General features: G+C 45.5%; 1 protein-coding gene across 5 annotated transcripts in view; it reads right to left on the minus strand.

Annotated features, from left to right (window-relative positions):
* Positions 1–20,000, minus strand: part of LOC105891164 (copine-8) — a 118,424-nt gene that overhangs the window by 41,018 nt on the left and 57,406 nt on the right. For 3 of the 5 annotated variants that reach the window (XM_031582461.2, XM_031582462.2, XM_042710003.1), the window contains 8 exons: positions 15,968–16,031; positions 14,184–14,287; positions 9,621–9,725; positions 6,453–6,494; positions 5,580–5,669; positions 5,291–5,366; positions 2,386–2,439; positions 1,566–1,627 (listed from right to left, as the gene is read on the minus strand). In XM_031582461.2, the coding sequence (XP_031438321.1) occupies positions 1,566–1,627; positions 2,386–2,439; positions 5,291–5,366; positions 5,580–5,669; positions 6,453–6,494; positions 9,621–9,725; positions 14,184–14,287; positions 15,968–16,031 (597 nt within the window). The remainder of the gene's footprint in view (positions 1–1,565; positions 1,628–2,385; positions 2,440–5,290; positions 5,367–5,579; positions 5,670–6,452; positions 6,495–9,620; positions 9,726–14,183; positions 14,288–15,967; positions 16,032–20,000) is intronic. The other 2 variants (XM_012817318.3, XM_012817319.3) reach the window with 1 other exon arrangement.

The raw sequence follows: 20,000 nt of genomic DNA on the forward strand, positions 1-20,000 counted from the left end.
GCTTCTGTGTCATACTGCTGTACTGATTCTGTGAGGGGAATCCATAACATCCAATAGTGCTGCAAGATTCATCGAACCGCTATCGCGATGTCAGCCTGTGCAATTACATACCCGCCAATTAAAAAAGAAAGTGTGCATGTGTGAACATGACAACCTATTCTCTATTTGTATGCAGTCTGCTCATTATCTACGTCCATAAGAAAGAAACGACCAATCAGTCGAAGGCCTCTTGGTAGTGCATTGCAGTGTGTGTGTGTGTGTGTGTGTGTGTGTGTGTGTGTGTGTGTATGTGTGTGTGTGTGTGAGTGTGTGTATGTGTGTGTGTGTGTGTGTGTGTGTGTGCTTGTCTGTGCGTGTGTGTGCGTGTGTGTAACAGAATATAGCAGAACAACAGAATGCCCTAAACAGATGATGGGCACAGCAACCCAGTCTATGATTCCCAGTTGGTGCTATCTGACGGGATAAACCAGACAAGCACCAGTTCACCTGAGTATGTCGGTTTGTGTCATCCTCAATTGATGTATTTAGACCAAAGGATGCCTCTAAAAATGTATATGTGCTTTGTGTTCAGTATAGTGGGTGTGAAAAACAGAAAGTGTTTAAAAGAGACATTGCGTAAGCTTCATGCATTGTTCAGTCATTTGGCCGACACAGGCACCATCTGGTTTAAAATGCCATAAGCTGCGCAGTCAAACACGCAGAGGCTGTTGCATGAGGAACCATTATGAATAGATATAATGTGCTCCCTTGGGAACTAACGCAGACGGATCACCAGATTGCACAATGGCACCACTGACATGGAAACTGTCACAGTAATAAGGGAAATGTCACTGGATGGGTGCCGTGGCAACATCCTAAAAGCGAACACACACTGCCCCTACGCATATGACAGGACCTCTACTAAGGACCGATGCAGGTAGATAACCGCAATGCAACAGCAGGTATGCCAGAGTGGTGTGTGTGTGTATGTGTGCGTGTGTGTGTGGGTGTGTGTGCTACAGCTGCATCCTAACAATCACTCCTGCTTCACTCAGTGGAGGTCAGTGGATACACAGGAAAGACTCACTCATATTGACTACATTTTTCCCAGTAACAATCACTGTACTAATAACACACACACACACACACACACACGTATACACACACACACGTACACACACGTATACACACCTGACCTAGGACCCATATTGATGATCTGGGTTGTATGTATGTAAGTATGTATGACATCTTACACACACCCGCACTGTCACACACGTTCACAATCGTCTCTCGCTGACTATGAATCAGCCAATCAGAATCAGCAGACCTTAACAGGCAGAAGCATTCCTGTGCCATGGAAACCTAATTAGCACTGACTGCTAGCAATGATGGTCTGCTTCTGAATTTACTCCCTCAGCGCCTACAGGTATGTGTGTACACACAAGCACGCGCACACACACACACACACACACACACACACACACACACACACACACACACACACACACACACACACACACACACATTCACTCACCCACACACACACACACACACACACACACACACACACACACACATTCACTCACCCGCCCTTGATGAAGTCCAGGAAGGTCACTTCAATGTCTACCAGGAAGGACAGCAGTGTTACCTAAAAACAGTGGAACACACAAACACACACACCAGTCATGTTAGGACAGCCTTGTGAGGACAGGTACTGTGAAAACTGGTCATTTAAGGACAATCATGTGAAGACTGGTCATATAAAGACGATCATGTGAAAACTGGTCATTTAAAGCAGCAGTAAGGAGTTTTGGTTGAAAACTAGCAATATTAAAAACTATTGAAAAGGCAAAAACCTTACAAACACCAACAACAGCACAGTTATATAAAGGCTAGATAAATGCTAAAAAGAAGGCTTGCTAGCATGCTAACTCATATATTGTGGTGATTCAGTGGGCAATGTGCTGTGAAAGCTTTTTCTCCATTTTAATGGAGTGGTCCGACCCAGACCACAGACCTGCATAGTGCACAGCCTAGGTGGCTAGTTGGAACTGGAAGTGTGTTTATCGGTCCTTCACATAACTATATACCATACAAATTAATTTGAAGATGCCAGTGCTAGTTGCCTATAAAACAACAGAATTTTGGTCGAAACACGCAGAACTGTTGCCAGATAAAAGCACCGGCACCATGTCGGTGGAAACAAGGTACAAGTGGCAAAATGTTTCATACCTTCTGCTTATGGAGATTTCTTGTGAGATCATTTCAGGACAGGTCTTGCTTATGACCAGCTGACTGACTGAATTTAAAACTACATTAAGCGACTGAAATTGGGCAGACAAAGCTGACTGTGCTGACACATACATGTTAAGACGCACCACAAAAACAGATGCATCGTCCACTCACCGTTCCTGAGTTCAGGTATTTTTTCTTTTTGTTTTTCTTCTTCTGATTTATCACCTAGGTAGAAGACAAGCTCATTTAAATTCAATTACATTTTATTTAGATATAGCCCTTTAATTAGGCTATCAGTCTGCAAACCTTACAGCCATCTAAACAAATGAAAAATGAGGAGAGGGGAGGAGAGGGGAGAAGAGAGCAGAGAGGAGAAGAGGGTTGGAGAGGAGGGGAGAGGAGAGGAGAGGAGAGGAGGGGAGAGGAGAGGAGAGGAGAGGAGAGGAGAGGAGGGTAGGAGAGAGGAGAGTATTCGAGTGAGTTTCCTCTCTCGTGGTTAAGTGAGGCTTTGGTCTGTGAGGCCTTTGGGAGATTGAGGGCAGTGGAAGCCTGATATGAAACAGGAAGAGAACTACAGAGAGGCAAATGCAGGAGCATCAGGTGGCCAATCTCCCCACTGATATCACTCCCTTAATGGACACCTCCTCCCTCTGTGACCACAACACCACCACCACCAGTCTGAGCCATGATAAGCACTCAGGAGCATGAAACCGGGTAATATGGCTGAGGAACACTCTCCGCTCCACTTCACTCCCTCTCTCTCTCTCTCTCTCTATGTCTCTCTCACTCTCTCTCTCTCTCTCTATGTCTCTCTCTCTCTCTCTCTCTCTTTCTATGTCTCTCTCTCTGTCACGATCTCTCTCTGTCACGCTCTCTATCTCTCTCTGTATGTCACGCTCTCTCTCTGTCTCTCTGTCACTCTCTCTCTCTCTCTCTCTCTCTCTCTGTCTGTCATTCAATCTCTATCCCCCTCTCAGGTCTCTATTGATCTAATTCACCTAATAAAATGAAAGCATGTATAAGCACCTCAGATCCTTCCCTAATTTATTTTCAGTAAACATAATCACTGGCAGATGTTGCAGCAGTTTAGGTGTTAAGTAATGATTCAGTTGGGTGTGCAGGTGTGTGTGTGTGTATGTGTGTGTGTGTGTGTGTGTGTGTGTGTGTGTGTGTGTGATATAAAGACTCAGTGGAGGTTGGTGGTGAAGACAGTCCTAAAATTTCACTTTCCCCACGACAGCTGTGTGTGAACAAACCACGTAAGGATCTTAGATGTATGTGTCTCTCTGTGTGTGTGTGTGTGTGTGTGTGTGTGTGTGTGTGTGTGTGTGTGTGTGTATGTATGTCTGGGCAGGTCTCTAGAGAAATTATTTAGAATCATACTGTGAGCAAATATCAGTCTCTAGATGCTTTTCTCCGTCTCTCTCTCTGTCCTTCTCTCTCTCTCTGTCCCTCACCACTTTCCCTTGTGTAGCTCTCTGTATCCCACTCTTTCTTTCTCTCCCAGTCACTCTCTCGCTCTATCTTTATTTAAACCTGTACACCTCCCTCCCTCCCTCCCTCCTTCTCTCTCCTCCTCCCTTCCCTCTTTTATGTTTTGTTCTCTCTCAAGCTCTCTGTTTGTGAATCATCTCTCTCTCTCTCTTCCCTTCTCTTCTCTCTCTCCTCTCTATGCACTCTCTCTTTGACCCTTTTCAACTCCCATCTTGCTCTCTCTTTTTCTCTATTTCAATTTTAAATTCATAGGCTTCATTGACATGACATGAGATCTTGTGTTGTCAAAGCAGATATATATTATCATGATAATAATAAAAGAAAAACATATAATGATGAATAAATAGAAGTGGAAGAAGTTGAGACTAAGATGTTGTAGTTATCTGCTCCTTGGCCATAGTTACCTCCACCAAGGATGTTATGTTTTCAGCCAAGCCTGTTTGTTTGTTGGTTTGTTTGTTGGTTTGTTTGTGTTTGTTTTTTTTTTGCGGGAAAGGGGTAGCACAGGCCAATGAAGAACCCACTACATTTTTGATCGACTCACAACTCGACTCGTTTAGTTTTTGCAAACGCTGCGAGATGCAGGGTTTTTGTGCATGAATTTCGATTTCGATAGTTTCGATTTCACTAATCTTGTGAGATCCAGCATCTGCCCTTGGCGCAGGAACGCGCTCTACTGAGTGTCATTCCAGTTCATTATGTGTTCTCTCTGATTCTGTGGCACAAACTGGATGCTGATTTGAGGTGATTTTCATCCAGTGATCCTCTCTCGGTCTCTCCCTCACTCTCCATCTCTCTTCCCCCTCTCCCTTTCTCCCCTTCTCCCCCTCTCCCTCTCTCCCCCTTCCCTCTCTCCCCCCTTCCCTCTCTTTCCCTCTCTCCATCCCTCCCTCCCTTTCTCCCCCTCTCCCTCCCTTTCTCCCCCTCTCCCCCTTTCCCTCTATCTCCCTCTCTCTCTCTCCCTCTCTCTCTCTCCCTCTCTCTCGGCCTCTCTCCCGTTCTTCGCCTCCTTCATTAGGGTGGACTTGCGCAGCTGAAAATAAACATTCCGCCCGCGCGGCTTCAGAGCTCGCCACGGTTGCCTTAATTAAGAGCTGCCCCCGCCATCTCTCATTCTCGGTGTGTGTGTGTGTGTGTGTGTGTGTGTGTCTGAACATGTGTGTGTAACTCGTACTGTGTGTGCATGTGTGTGTGCACTTGAATGTGCACTTCAGCACATGTAGTGTGTGTGTGTCAACAGTCCTTTACTGTGTGTGTGTATAAACGTATGTGGACATGGCCCCAGCATCTCTCAATTTTGTGTATGTTCACCATCTCTGACTTTTTGTGTGTGTGTGTGTATGTGTGTGTGTGTGTGTGTGTGTGTGTGTGTGTGTGTGTGTGTGTGTGTGTGTGTGTGTGTGTGTGTGTGTGTGTGTGTGAGTGTATGGATGTAACAGAGAGAGAGAGAGAGAGAAAGAGGGAGAAGGTGGGAGAGAATGTGATATTTTCACCATCCAACCATGGAATTCTGGGCAGATATCTGTGTATGCGTATATTTGTGACTGTATTTGTGTAAGTGTGCTGTGCCAGGGTTACGTACCTCGTAGACGTTGAACTGTGATTGGCCACGGGACAGCTCCCTGTAGCTTGTGCTAAACTCTCCGATAAAATCATGGCTGCAAATCACACACACACACACACACACACACACAACACATGCACACAACAACAACGTTCAGCTGACTCTCCCACACCTGGTGCATGTATTTAGTGACACATCCTGGCTCTTGGTTATACACTGAAGCTCAAAAGTGTGTTTTTGGTTGGTTTTGTTTTGTTTTGTTTGTTTGGATTTGTTTTATTGTCTTATTGTTCTCTTAAGGTCTTACTTGGATCTGATTTGTTCCTGAAACCTGTCTGTGTTTGCCGATCCCCGTTTTTTAAAACGCTGTATAGTGTCCTTGGAATCTGCGAAGACGCTACATAAATACAATTAATTATTGTTACCGCTATTAGGAATATATATGTATACACATACTGTCTATACAGTATATCACTAAGCCATGTATACCTTTATGCTATATGACTGTGTATGCAGGCAGAAGCAGAGGGAAGAGGTTGGCATCAAGCAAATGTGAACTTTGACCTTTCCCATTACCACCTGCTAAAAGGGACCGGCTGCTACATATGGGGTAGGGGCATCTAGCTGTGCCCATGGTCTGAACTATGGGATATGTGATGTCATGTCATGTCAACAGCCAGCAAAGGGTGGCATTCTGGGGTTAGCGGAAGGACTAGCAGAGGACCTAGCACAGAAGCTAGTGGAGGGTCTAGCAAAACGATTAGTGGAAGGTTAGCAAAAGAACTAGCATAGATACTAGCAAAAGGTTAGCAGAAATGTCTAGCGGAAAAGCTAGACAAAAGGCTAGCAATGGGTAGCATGGAAGGAGCAGATGAAACAGCTGGGTTAGCGGTATGTTAGCAGTGAATGTAGGCTAGCATTGAGACATTACACAGAGAGAGGAGAGTTTAGTGCTGCTGAAATTGCAGTCGACTGAAACAGGCAGATCAATCTGAAGCAATCTGAGCTGACAGAGTCAACTGCTATGAGTGTGCTGTTAGCAATGACTAACAGACGAGAGAAAGAGAGAGGGAGAGAGACAGAGAGAGAGAAAGATATATATATATATATATATATATAGAGAGAGAGAGAGAGAGAGAGAGATAGAAGAGGAGGTTAAATAGGGTTAAGACATCTTCACCTGCCATCCCGATCCCAGTCATACACTTCAACCTTGATTGTTCTGAAGAGGAAGACAGAAAAGACATCTGTTAGAAAGTGTGTAGATCTGTGTATCTGTGTGTGTGTGTGTGTGTGAGTGTGTGTGTGTGTGTGCGCCCCTGCCTTTTCACTAGTTTGAGGTCAACAATTCTTTGATTGGTCATGTTTCGGTTTTTAGACCACACACACACACACACACACACACACACACACACACAAACACCAGCACAAGCATCATTATCTTACAGTGAGAAGCCATTTCAGCCTGCCAAGCAATCTGCTCTTAGGGATGAATTCAACAGCACAGACCAGCAAGAGGCAATTTAACCTAGGGATGCTCTCTCCGCCTCCTCCCTCTCCACACACACACACACACACACACACACACACACACACACACACACACACACACACACACACACACACACACACACACACGCTGTCTCTCTGACACACACACTAACACACAGGGAAAAGCCTAAGAGCTGTCTTTGCTTTATCTGTGTCCATCGCATAAACACACACACACACAAACACACACACAAACAATTAAGGTAGGAGCTCCATCCAGCTGAGTGCCTTTGTGAAGAGGCAGTCATTACAGTTAGCTTACAGGCAGACTGAGCCTCTCACAGGTTGCACTGGTGTTCTTGAACAGAGGCGAGGCACAAAAGAAACAGGAGCACTGAGGCTGAAGGGACTCTAGTCAACGTGACAACTGGGCCTTCAGCGCTTACATCATCGCCATCCAACAGCCTCTCGCAAGAGAAACCCCTCTACAGGAAGAGGTCCAGAACCTCAGAATGCAGTCCAAGATCACAGAACCAGCGGATTCAAACCAGCTCTGGGCGAGGTCTGTTTCAGAGGGATTGTGGGGTGTCTCAGCTTGGCACCACAACTCAACATGGGCATCCTGGCATCTGAGAATGTCAGCATAATTGTTTTCTTTTCATCACAGAGGATATGTTTACGTCTATGCAGAGGTAATTAGGGGGATATGCAGAAAAGCCCAGCTCATTGAATTTAATCCCTACCCCTGTGTTAAAGCACACACTATCCCTGTGTTAAAACACACACTATCCCTGTGTTAAAACACACACTGTGTCTTTAGTGTGTCCTAAGAGAAAACACCACTGACTACATACACACCACTGACTACATACACACCACTGACTACACAAACACCACTGACTACACAAACACCACTGACTACATACACCACTGACTACACAAACACCACTGACTACACAAACACCACTGACTACATACACACCACTGACTACACAAACACCACTGACTACACAAACACCACTGACTACATACACACCACTGACTACACAAACACCACTGACTACACAAACACCCACACACTCTGTGCCGTCAGGATTTGCTGCCTTATAATTTCAGTAATGAAAACGATGATCGACCAGTAACCAAAATGGATTTTCTCACTGGCCATTTGTGTCGTTTACCCAGAGTCCCCCTGGGCAGACCTCCAGGCAGAACAGTGTGGAGCAGAGCGTTTAACATCTGGTTGTTACAAAATGGGAGACAACCCCCACCACTACCCCCCCGGCGCGCTCCCCAACACACACACACACACTCTCGCCCCCTCCACCTCATTGTCATGAGTGTATAGGGGTCTTATCTCTCACTCCACACACCTTACGGCCAGAGCCAGGGGTGTCAGAGCCCCTAGCAACCCCTATACACACACACACACACACACACACACACACACACACACACACACACACACACACACACACGCATAAACACAATCATGATTTTCAACGTTTCTATGCTCCCACACCCACACAAGCCAGACACTGGATGGTTCGGTAGCAAGAGAGGATGAGTGGCAGTATACGCTAGTGCATAATCAATGAGTGTATGTGCGTTTGTGTGTGTGTGTGTGTGTGTGTGTGTGTATGTGTGTGTGTGTGTGTGTGTGTGTGTGTGTGTGTGTGTGTGTGTGTGAGCTGGAGGTGGGTAGTAATCCCCATAGTTGTTGACTGGCTTGTGGTCCGATGATAAGCGCTAAACCCCGGGACCAGCGGGGGCTGCACACAGAGAGCCATTGATTTCCCCTCTATGGTACACACACACACACACACACACACACACACACACACACACACACACACACACACACACACACACAATCTCTCTCTTGCACAACCACACGCATGCACACAGATTTGTTAAACTGCATTCACACACACATACATACATACACAAACACACACACACACACACACTATATATAATGCCTTGTAAAGTAAGTTAGAAAAGTAAGTTCTACTCTCTGTACCCACACACAGATAGCACACACAGTCGCTTATGTCAATCATCTCCCAGAATGCACTTTGTCTGCAGTGTGGATGGTGCAGATATGATTGAGGCGTGGGATGTGTGTGTAGTGTGTGTGTGTGGTGTGTGTGTGTGTGTGGGAGTGGGAGCTTTGCTCTTCATTCAGCCTGAATCCATCACTTCCTGTGATTGACAGCAGCCTTCATTATAGGCTCCAAAGGCTACTTATATCTTAGCGCCACCATAGGGGATTAAAACACTAGGGGAATAAAAGGGGGGGTTTCTAATTATGAAGTCAACAACACAAAAGCCCGCCCAGCCAAGTCTAATATTGCACATGTCTACTTCACATAAGGCTGAGAGAAGGAAATGACATGCTGTTGTGGGGGCAGGAGAGACAGGGTTTATTTAATACAAAAAACACACAGACACACACAGACATACCAACTAACATCACAGATACAACCATCCACGAAACCGTAAATCAAACACATCCTCACGTACACAGAAACAAATTCAAATACACAGTGCCAGTCTACCTAGTGCCTTCCTTATTAGGCAATGACTAACATGCATAATTATCATTTATCCAAAAGGGACGGTTGATTTACAAGGGGGATGTTTTTTGTCCACATTTCGTCCTGCATCTCACCTCAACCTGAGCCCTGGGCATAGAACCTGTCCAATCCCCTGCCTCATCATAGTCCCCAACTCACCCCGACCCCCTCTCACCTGTCATAGTCCCCAACTCACCCCGACCCCCATCTCATCTGTCGTAATCCCGACCCCTCTCTCACCTGTCGTAGTCCCAATCTCACACTGATCCCCCTCTCACCTGTCGTAGTCTCCGTTGCAGAGCGCTCTGGCGGGGATCTTGAAGGCCTGCCACACTGGGTTTAGTGTGTTCTTCACCACTTCAGTCTTGTGGCAGATGGTGAACCTGTCAACACAAAACAAAAAATCTAAACACACACACCAGAATGATCTTAACATCAGCCACATCAGTCCAGTTCACAGCTAGAGGAATGGATAACAGAGAACGTTATGTTACAATGCAATCATGGCGAAGTCTGGCCTAAATATACGTCATACATAGACATGCAATTTCTAAACCAGTCTGACACCTCATAAAGCCAACTCACACTGGCTGTGTTCATCAAAGCAGAGAACGGAGCTGGAAATGGGGCTTTTGAGAAGTTGTCTGGGGCAGTTAGACTGAAAGCTAGCTTTTCTTTGAGGCAGATTTTGGTACAACCCAACACCAACATTTAAAGAAGTTGTGCAAAGACTCATCTCTAGATAAGTCCTATCTGGCCTTAAAAGAGTTCACAAGCTCTACTATCACCCGGCCTACTATCTCCGAAAGTTCTCCAGGTCTACCACTACCAAATAATCATACGTTAAAAAGTGTTTACTAATGCAGGAATAGGTACAAAACCATATACTGAACCACAGTGAAGTGAGTTTTGGTCATTTGAGGTGATTCTCTAAGGTCTTGGGTGTACTTTAAGCGTCATGGCTTTTAGTCATCCATTTATATCAACATTTAAATGCCCATCTAGCATGCATGACCCTGTCGATGTGATATCAGAAGGTGCCAATGAGGGGACTACGTTTTTGTCACTAGGTGCGCAAGTCGTGTCTGGCCTAAAAAGACTTCTCCCGGTCTTCATGCTTCACCAGCAACCTGAGGTTCCCTGGGTCCACACACATACGCATGCATGCGCACACACACACACACACACACACACACACACACACACACACACACACACACACACACACACACCCAAGAACACTGCACAATGCCCCTGGGCCAATCACTTAACTCACAGGGCCTGAGGCTACGCTGTTCTGCTAGAGCATGAGCTCTGTTCGGCAGGAGAAAGAATCGTTTCAAATACAGAGATTTCAGACTAATAGACACACACCTTCCCTCTTTCTGTCCAATACTGGTCTCCTGAGGGGAGAAACGTGCAGTGAGTAATAGGAAGTACAAAAAGAGTCCTGTCTACTACGCCCCAAAATTATGGAACACATTACCCATAAATATTAGGGAAGCAAAAACGCTAGACACTTTCAAAAGGCAGCTTAAAACTTTTAAAATCTTTTTACCAAAGCATTTTATTAATTTTATTTGGCACTATTTATTTCTCTGTAACTTGAATTTTATCTTGCACTATTTTTACTATTGCTCTGTAAAACTGTTTTAAGGGTACCATAGCACTGTCGGAAAGCATATTTTGGCTTCAATATATCTCCCGTTTTTCTCACAAATAATTCGTTAACAAATTTTCTAGTCCTAGTTTTCTAGTAGCAAATATAGCGAGGGCTATACAAGGTATAGTCAAGTCTCTGGAGACGAATTAGGAGAGCTATCTCCGGTCCCCTGCCTCTGGGCGCGGGAAACATATTTAACAGGGAAAGGCAGAATCTATGAAGCAACACTATGGTTCTGACTGAGCTAAAGACCAGGCAGAAGGGTTTTATTACTTTTATCATGATTATAGTAATCCAAGAAGCCTATCGGAACATCAGGTTCTGATACGATGATCATTATTTTACTCCATGCATTGCTCTTGCTGCTTGTTTTTATTGATTTTATGTAAAGCACTTTGAACTGCAACTCTTGTATGAAATGTGCTATATAAAATAAGTCTTACTTACTTACTTATTTACTAAGTCCAGATAATGAAAACATGTAGTCCTATCTATACTAATGTAACATTCGCTCCAGTCTAGGTATAACATTGCTCACATAACTTGTCTCGTATAAATATAACCTCTCGTATGTATGTCAATATAACCTCTCCGATGTGCATTTATAACGATATAATTATATAATGTAATGTAATATAATGTATATAATGGATGTATTATCTGCACAAACCACCCTTCCTTTAGTCTTCTACTGGTCTCCAGAGAAAGCATAACTAACCGGACAAAGAGATTGAATACGAAGTCCAAAATCCAGATAATGAGATCTACCTAAGAGTCTATTCCCATTTACTCCACTTCCAAATCTTGAGTGAGTGTAACATCTACAGTGTCAGCATAACCTCTCAAGTGTAAGTGTACACTTACTTCCACTTATTACTCAGGGACGAATTTAGGTTCCCACTTTTGGGGGGGCTAAGCCCCTAGATAAAACCTAATATTTTTCCTGTGACCCAGCAAAACTAAGGGGGTTTGGGGGCATGGTCCCCCATAAGACATTTTTGAAAATATCCTTTTAAATTGTGTCCTCTAGTGGGTTTTAGGAAGAACGATTTACAAATTAAGATTTAGAAATATATCACAACAATAAACATATTGAAGACATCTGCTGAGATAGGTGCTAATTATACTGTAGCATGGTAGGGATTTGCAGCTCAAGTGAGTAGGTTAACGTTGTAGGCTAGACTTCACTAGCTAGTTATAGCTGGCTGAGCTACTGAGTAGGCTGGCATACCTACAGGATCAATGAACTGGCATGATAAAAGAGAGCCACGACATCTATAATTAACTTGTGATGATTAAACCATTTAGTTTCTTTTACTATTTTAAACTTAAAGTGCTATACCTTTACATCCAGCAGCTGATTATGGCAGCTTTCACCAGCTTGGGTCGGATAGTCGCTCCCAGTCTGTTTACTAGACGTTATCACCGTCTGTCTGCACGCTCGCAAGGCTCGCTCACTCACGATCTAACACCACAGTCTCAAACAGGCGGGATTCCTGTGCTACTCGAGACTATTTTATTTCTAACTCAGTTAGAAGCCCTGGTGCCAGGGACTGGGGGGGGGGATCAGTTTGAAGCCTTGGGCTAGGGACTGGGGAGGGTGATGCCTTCAGGAAGAGAGGCTGGGAGAAGAGTGGGGGGCTGAGCTCAGAAGAGCAGGCACCGGTTTCACACTGAAGGGAGAAGCAGTGTTTATTACAGACTGAGGAGTGAAGAGAACAGGCAGTAGGTTCAGTCTAGAGGGAAAATCAGCACTTGTTTCAGGAATTCGGGGTTTGGGAGAAGCAGCATTTATTTCAAACAAAGGAGTCTGGAGAAGCCGGTGTGGGTTTGAGGCAGAGGGACTGGGAGAGCGAGTGTGTGTGTGTGTGTGTGTGTGTGTGTGTGTGTGTGTGTGTGTGTGTGTGTGTGTGTGTGAACGTGTGTGTTTGTGTTTGTGTGTGTGTGTGTGTGTGCGTGTTTGTGTGTGTGTTTCATGATGAGGGGTTTGGGAGAAGGAACGTTTCAGAGAATGGGAGAGTGAGAGCTTATTTTAAACAGAAAGATTTGGTAAAGTGTGACGGTTTGTTTCAAACAGAGATGTTTAGTAGAGTGTGAGTGTGTGTTTGAGACAGAGAGGTTTGGCAGAGTGTGTGTGTGAGTGTCTGTTTGAGACAGAGGCGTCTGGGGAGAAGTGAACAGCTGCTCTTTCATGGCTCTCTTAAGGGTCGCCACTTAAATGGATCGTTTCATGAGAGGAGAGGAAATGACGAGGAGAAAGGGAAAGTCAGCCTAACTGTTTTTCATTTGGAAAGAAGCAACAGGGAGACGGGAGCAAGAGAGAGAGATAGAGAGAGAGAGAGAGAGAGAGAGAGAGAGAGAGAAAGGTTAAATGAAAGGATGGAGAGAAAAACAAAAAAAAGAGAGAGAGAGAGGTTGAGTGAAAGGATAGGAGAGGAGGAGGGAGAAATGATTAAGGAGGAGGGAGAGGTGATGGAGGAGGAGGAGGTGGAAGGATGATGGAGCAAGGGGGAGGGACGGAGTGAAAGAGGGAAAGACTGAGGGGAAGGAGGGAGAGACAGAGGGAGAGATGGTAGAAGAAGAGGCGAGGGAGGGACGGAGGGACGGAGGTGGATGAGGAGGGAAAGATGATGTGCAGTAAAGAGCCTGTTTCACAGCAGTGATGATGATGATGATGAGGAGGAGGAGGAGGAGGAGGGCGAGATGATTGGCAGCTTTTCCAGGGGAAATCAACACTACAGAATAACCAATTTCCAGCACACAGTGTGTGGGTCAACCTTTAAGAAATACAGAGGGCACGCACAGGTGGATTATTTTCACCTACCTCTCTCACACACACACACACACACACACACACACACACACACACACCACACCCACACACACCACACACACATACAACACACACACACACACACAAAACATTTCCACTAAAATACACATACACAAACCTTTTCACTCACACATGCACACACATGAGCACAAACACACACACACAAAACAAATGTACAGATATTCACAACATACACAAACCTTTACAGACATGCACACACATAAATGCACACACACACACCTTTACCTAAAGGAATTCTATGAAAATCTCCTTTTAAAACCACAATGCCACACTGGGAACTCCCCCCCCCCCCCCCCCCTTCGCCTGAAGGCCTTTAGAACTCACGTTGCGTCCTCATTGCTCCGGTAGAACACCAAGAATGGGTCTGATTTGCCGAAGAAGTCCTTCTTGTCCAGTTTGTTCCCACAGAACTGCATCATAACCGACTCCTGTGGGTGTGAGAGACAAATGGATTATACAGGCGGATGTGCATGCAGTACGTGAGAGTAACAGGGAATGTCTGCTGTCCAAAGAAGGGAAAGTCTTTTAGTCTTTCAGACTTTCAAATTGATAGACGTCATATACATGTCTGTTACAGTGCCTCAACTGGCATACTCATACAACATACATAAATGTATACAATAATCATCATTTATCACACATACACCCACCCACACACACACACACATACACACTCTCGTAGATACAATGCTTGTTGCTGAGCAATATTACATTCACAGTAGAGCAACAGTAGCTCTGAAAGAATTCATGTTTAAATCAGAAAATGGTGAGATGGCCAAATGAAAACACACAGACACACACCCACACACACACACACACACACACACACACACACACACACTCATACAAACCCATACACACACACAGACATACACACAGACATGCTCGCTCACACACACTCTCACACACACACACACACACACACACACACACACACTCATACAAACCCATACACACACACAGACATACACACAGACATGCTCGCTCACACACACTCACACACACACACACACACACACACACACACACACACACACACACACACACACACACACACACACACACACACACACACACACACACACACACACACAACCACACACACACACACTCATACAAACCCATACACACACACAGTCACAGACACACACACACACACACGGAGGGAACAACGGGTGAAGCACGTGGGGATATCCGCAGCCAGGGCCAGTAATCTCCGTTTGACACTGGGGTTCTAGTGTGGTGAAGGGGGCCATGCCTGGGTAATTACTGCTTTATTATGCAGTCTGGTACTCGTGATACTGTTAGCAGCATTGGGGAGCTGGGTTCTGTCCAGGCAGGGAAAGTGCCAACTTTCACTTTCTCTTTCTCTCTCTCTGATGCTTACTGTCTCTGTCCACACACACACACACACACACACACACACACACACACACACACACACACACACACACACAGACAGACATGCTCACACACACACACACACACACATACACATACACGCAGACACACATACAAACCCATACACATACACACACAGACATGCTCACACACACACACTTCCTTTCTCTTTTTCCACATACATGTAGATGAACAGAATTTTGTATGATATCTCTGTGTGTAGGTGTATGTGTGTGTGTGTGTGTGTGTGTGTGTGTGTGTGTGTGTGTGTGTCTGTGTGGGCTCACTTATTCAGGCCACAGCTGGGTCCCCTGTCTCAGATGGCAGCCTGGGTACTTTCCCAGGCTAGTGAGTCATCCCTAGAGGACTGTGTGTCTGTGTGTGTGTGTGTGTGTGTGTGTGTGTGTGTGTGTGTTTGCAGAGACCATGCTGCTGATTAGGTTTGCGTATCGAGCCAGAGGCCTAGCAGGTGTGCTTACATCCCCCAGGTCTGTGTCTGTGTAGGTATCTCTAGAATGTCTACAACCCTGCTAGACATTTCAGCACCATGGACAGCCACCGTAGCAAGTAAACCGACCAGAATGATAGACTAATCATCGAGATAGATGAACCAATGACTACATATGCACTCCTATAAACACACACACACACACACAGACACGCGCACACACGCACACACACACACACACACACACACCAACACTCACCCTGCAGTTTCCCAGCTCCTCTGCTTTGACGATGATGGTTCCACACTTCTTGTAGGGAATGCCACTGCAAGAGAACCCAAAAAAGAAAGTGCATTAGCCTAAAGCCTGTCACTGATCAATAGTGTGTGTGTACATGTAAGTGCGTGCGTGCGTGCGTGCGTGCCTGTGTGTGTGTGTGTGTACGTGTGTGTGTGTGTGCATGTGCGTGCGAGCGAGTGTGTGTGTGTTTGTGTGTGTGTGTGCGCATGTGCTTGTACTTGTGTGTGTGTTTGTGTGTGTGTGTGTATGTGTGTTTGCGTGAGTGTGTGTGTGTGTGTGTATGTTTGTGTGTGTGTGTGTACATGTGCGTGCATGTGTGTGTGTGTGTGTGTTTGTGTGTGTGCGTGAGTGTGTGTGTGTGTGTTTGTGTGTGTGCATGTGCGTGTACGTGTGTGTGTGTGTGTGTGTTTGTGTTTGCCTGTGCGTGTACGTGTGTGTGCGTACGCGCGCGCATGTGCGTAGTGTAATCATGTGTGTGTGTTTATACCCGTGACTAAAATAAGCAGGTGTTGATTTCACACTTGCGTTGAGTCGTGATGAATGAGCTGGCCACTGAAGTGGGCATGAATGAGGCAGGCACGCGTGCGTGCGTGCGTGCGTGTGTGCGTGTGTGTGTGTGTCTGCCGGCACCCATGAGAGAGGGCACGGACCTGATGGAGTGCCATCCACAGGCCTCACCCATGGCACTGTGACATGATGGCCCCCCCCACACACACGCCACAAACACACATTCTGTTGTACACCTTTCTTTTCCATTCATTTGAACTTTCACCTACTCTTCCTTTCTCCATCTATCTGCCATCCCATCCGTTCATGTGAATATGCACTGTTTGCGACACTCTAATGGTTTGTGGAATATCGAGGTTTCTATGAGGAAATATCGTTCTCAACGACCACACAATGAGATGACGCCATGGCTGCAGATGTCTATTACTGTTCACCAGGATGAGAGGAATACCTCTCTGAATGACAGGAATGAGTGAGGGGGAGACAGTTAGAAAGAGAGAGAGAGAGAGAGAGAGAAGGCAGGAGCCTCTTCACAACCACTCAGTGAGTCTCTCTCCCTTGCTTTCTCGCTCTCTTTCTCTCACTGACACATATATTCACATCCCTAACTCCCTCTCTGTCACTTTCTCTCTCTCTCTCTTTTCTGAAACACACAAACATACACTCATCACTCTTTTTGTCTTTCTTTCTGTCTTTCTGAAACACACACTCTTCACTCGCTTTCTATCTTTTCTCTTTTTTTCTCTCAGTCTCTCAGACACACACACACACACACACACACCTCTCTCTCTCTCTCACACACACAAATCTCATATCTCCTCTCTCTCTCTCACACACACACACACACATCCTTCTCCCCTCTCTCCCTCTCTCTCACTCATCCTTCCATCTGTGACACGAGAGGAGTGATGGGGTGATGGGGTGCGGAGCAGAGCGGAGCCAGTCTGTCTTGATTAGGCTTTTAAAGTGGCGCTCTATCTCTGCGGAGAGGGGAAATTACTTTAATTGTGCCCAGATTTAAAAACACAGACGGCTAGCGCTGAGCCTGCTCCTGCATGTAATAACACTTTTGACGAGGACGCTGAAGGTCTTCAGAGACTTTTAAAACTGCACTTCAACACTAACACAATAGTTATGATTCTTCCCATAGGATTACTGTTTCTACATTACTCGGGGACCTGGTGGACTTTTAAAATGCTGTCCTGTTAAGAAAACCTATTACGTTTTTTTTTTCTGAGAGGATTCAGGCCCTCTGTGAAGTGCCTTGAGACAATTTTGATTTGAAAAATGTAATCAAATGGAATATTGTTTTAGTGTATAATAATATTAGTGTATAATAACATTCAGTCTGAACACACAGACACACACACACAGACACACACACATGGACACACATACGTATACACACACATACGTACACACACACACACACACACACACGGACATGGACACACACAACTCCACAATCCCACAAGTTAATGCTAAGATGGCCCAGCTGTCACAGATGAACTCTATGATGTGAGGAAGACACAAACACATCCACACACCAGTGGTCTACAGGAAGTGGTTCACAATACAATCTCTCCATCTCTCCACTCATCTGTCTCTCTATCTCTTCATTCATCCCTCGTTCCACTCAAATACCTATCCATCTCTCCACTCATCCATCTCTCTGCCTCTCCATCTCTCCGCCTCTCCATCTCTCCACTCATCCATCTCTCTGCCTCTCCATCTCTCCGCCTCTCCATCTCTCCACTCATTCTACCTCTTCATCGTTCCAATCATCCATCTCTTTATCTCCATCTCTCCACTTACATCTCTCTTCTTCTCTACCTCTCCATTCATCCATTTCTTCACTCATTCACCTCTCGATCTCTCGATCTCTCCACTCATCCAGTCTCACAAAGGCGCTCAAGGAAAGAGTCTATTTCTGACCCATTTATGAGCTTTTAATTAAAAGGGAAAAATTCACAAATTTTTAATTATGACGGGAGGTCACTCAGAACGGCCGTCTTCATTACTGTAAGACTCTAAATTCATGTACCTCCCCAACCTCCACCTCAGATTGAGTGAGGCTATGATGGAGTGTGTGGAAGGTGAGAAAAGAGTGTGTGTGCATGCATACGAGAGACAGAGAGATACTTTTCCTATTCATGCAATTCTGGGAACATGTTTTCACTGCTAATACAACAGTTGTGTCACCCTAAGCCCTGGTGTAGTACTTGCAGTCTGGCCCTGGTCTGGCCCTGATATGACCCTGGTATGACATGTTCCAGGGTAAGATGACATCAGCAGTTGTTTCTGGTCTTCCTGGGCAGGTGAGACAGAGAGCTCTGTATGTGTCCAACAGGTGGTGCACTCACCTGAGAGAACTTTCTCTCTGAAGGACACACACACACGTGCGCGCGCACACACATACACACACACACACACACACACACAGCTGAGCTGCTTTCTGAGGTGCATATAATACACTCACTCACTCATTCCATCACACACACAAACACACACACACACACACACACACACACACACACACACACACACACACACACAGCTAAGCTGCTTTCTGAGGTGCATATAATACACTCACTCACTCATTCCCTTACACACACACACACATACAAATACATCTAAGCTGCTTTCTGAGGTGCATATAATGCACTCACTTACTCATTCCCTCACACACACACACACACACACACACACACACACACAACACACACACACACACACACACACTCACTCAAACACACATACACACACACATAACAGAGCCACACATGCAAACCAGCGCGCACACACACATAGCACTCCAATGACCCATAAAGCTAGAGCCAAAAAAAGCAGGAATACCTGTGTTGCCGTGGCAACGACAGCAGGTGGGGCGAGGAGACACACCCCCCCCCCCCCCCTTTGTGTCTTTCTCTCCCTCTGTCTCTCTTTCTCTCCCTCTGTCTCTCTTTCTCTCCCTCTGTCTCTCTCTCTCTCCCTCTTTCGCTCCCTCCCTCTCTGTCTCTCTCTCTCCCTCCTTATCTCCCTACCTCTCTGTCTCTCTCTCTCTCTCCCTCTTTATATCCCTCCCTCTCTTTCCCTTTCTCTCTACTTCATTTTCCCCCTTCTACCCTTCTCTCTCATTTGCCCTCTCCTTCCCTGCACATTTCACTCGGAGACTCCAAACTCCAAAAGCCAGATCACACCTGAATTTAAAACAAAGCTTTTCAGGTTAAACTAAACACATTAAGATAAACCACCTGAGAGATGGAGGGAGCTGCTTTTAACCCGAGCAGTAAATGAGATCTGTACACACACAAACACACCCACATACAAATACTTACTAGGTTTCTGTTTTTTTTTTTAAATTGGGATACCAATGTTGCATAATGTTGCCACACACACACACACACACACACACACACACACACACAGACACACACACACACTCACAGACACACGCACACACACACACACACACATAGACACACAC

The sequence above is a fragment of the Clupea harengus genome, chromosome 16 (genome assembly GCF_900700415.2).
Source record: "Clupea harengus chromosome 16, Ch_v2.0.2, whole genome shotgun sequence".
Classification (NCBI taxonomy): domain Eukaryota; kingdom Metazoa; phylum Chordata; class Actinopteri; order Clupeiformes; family Clupeidae; genus Clupea; species Clupea harengus.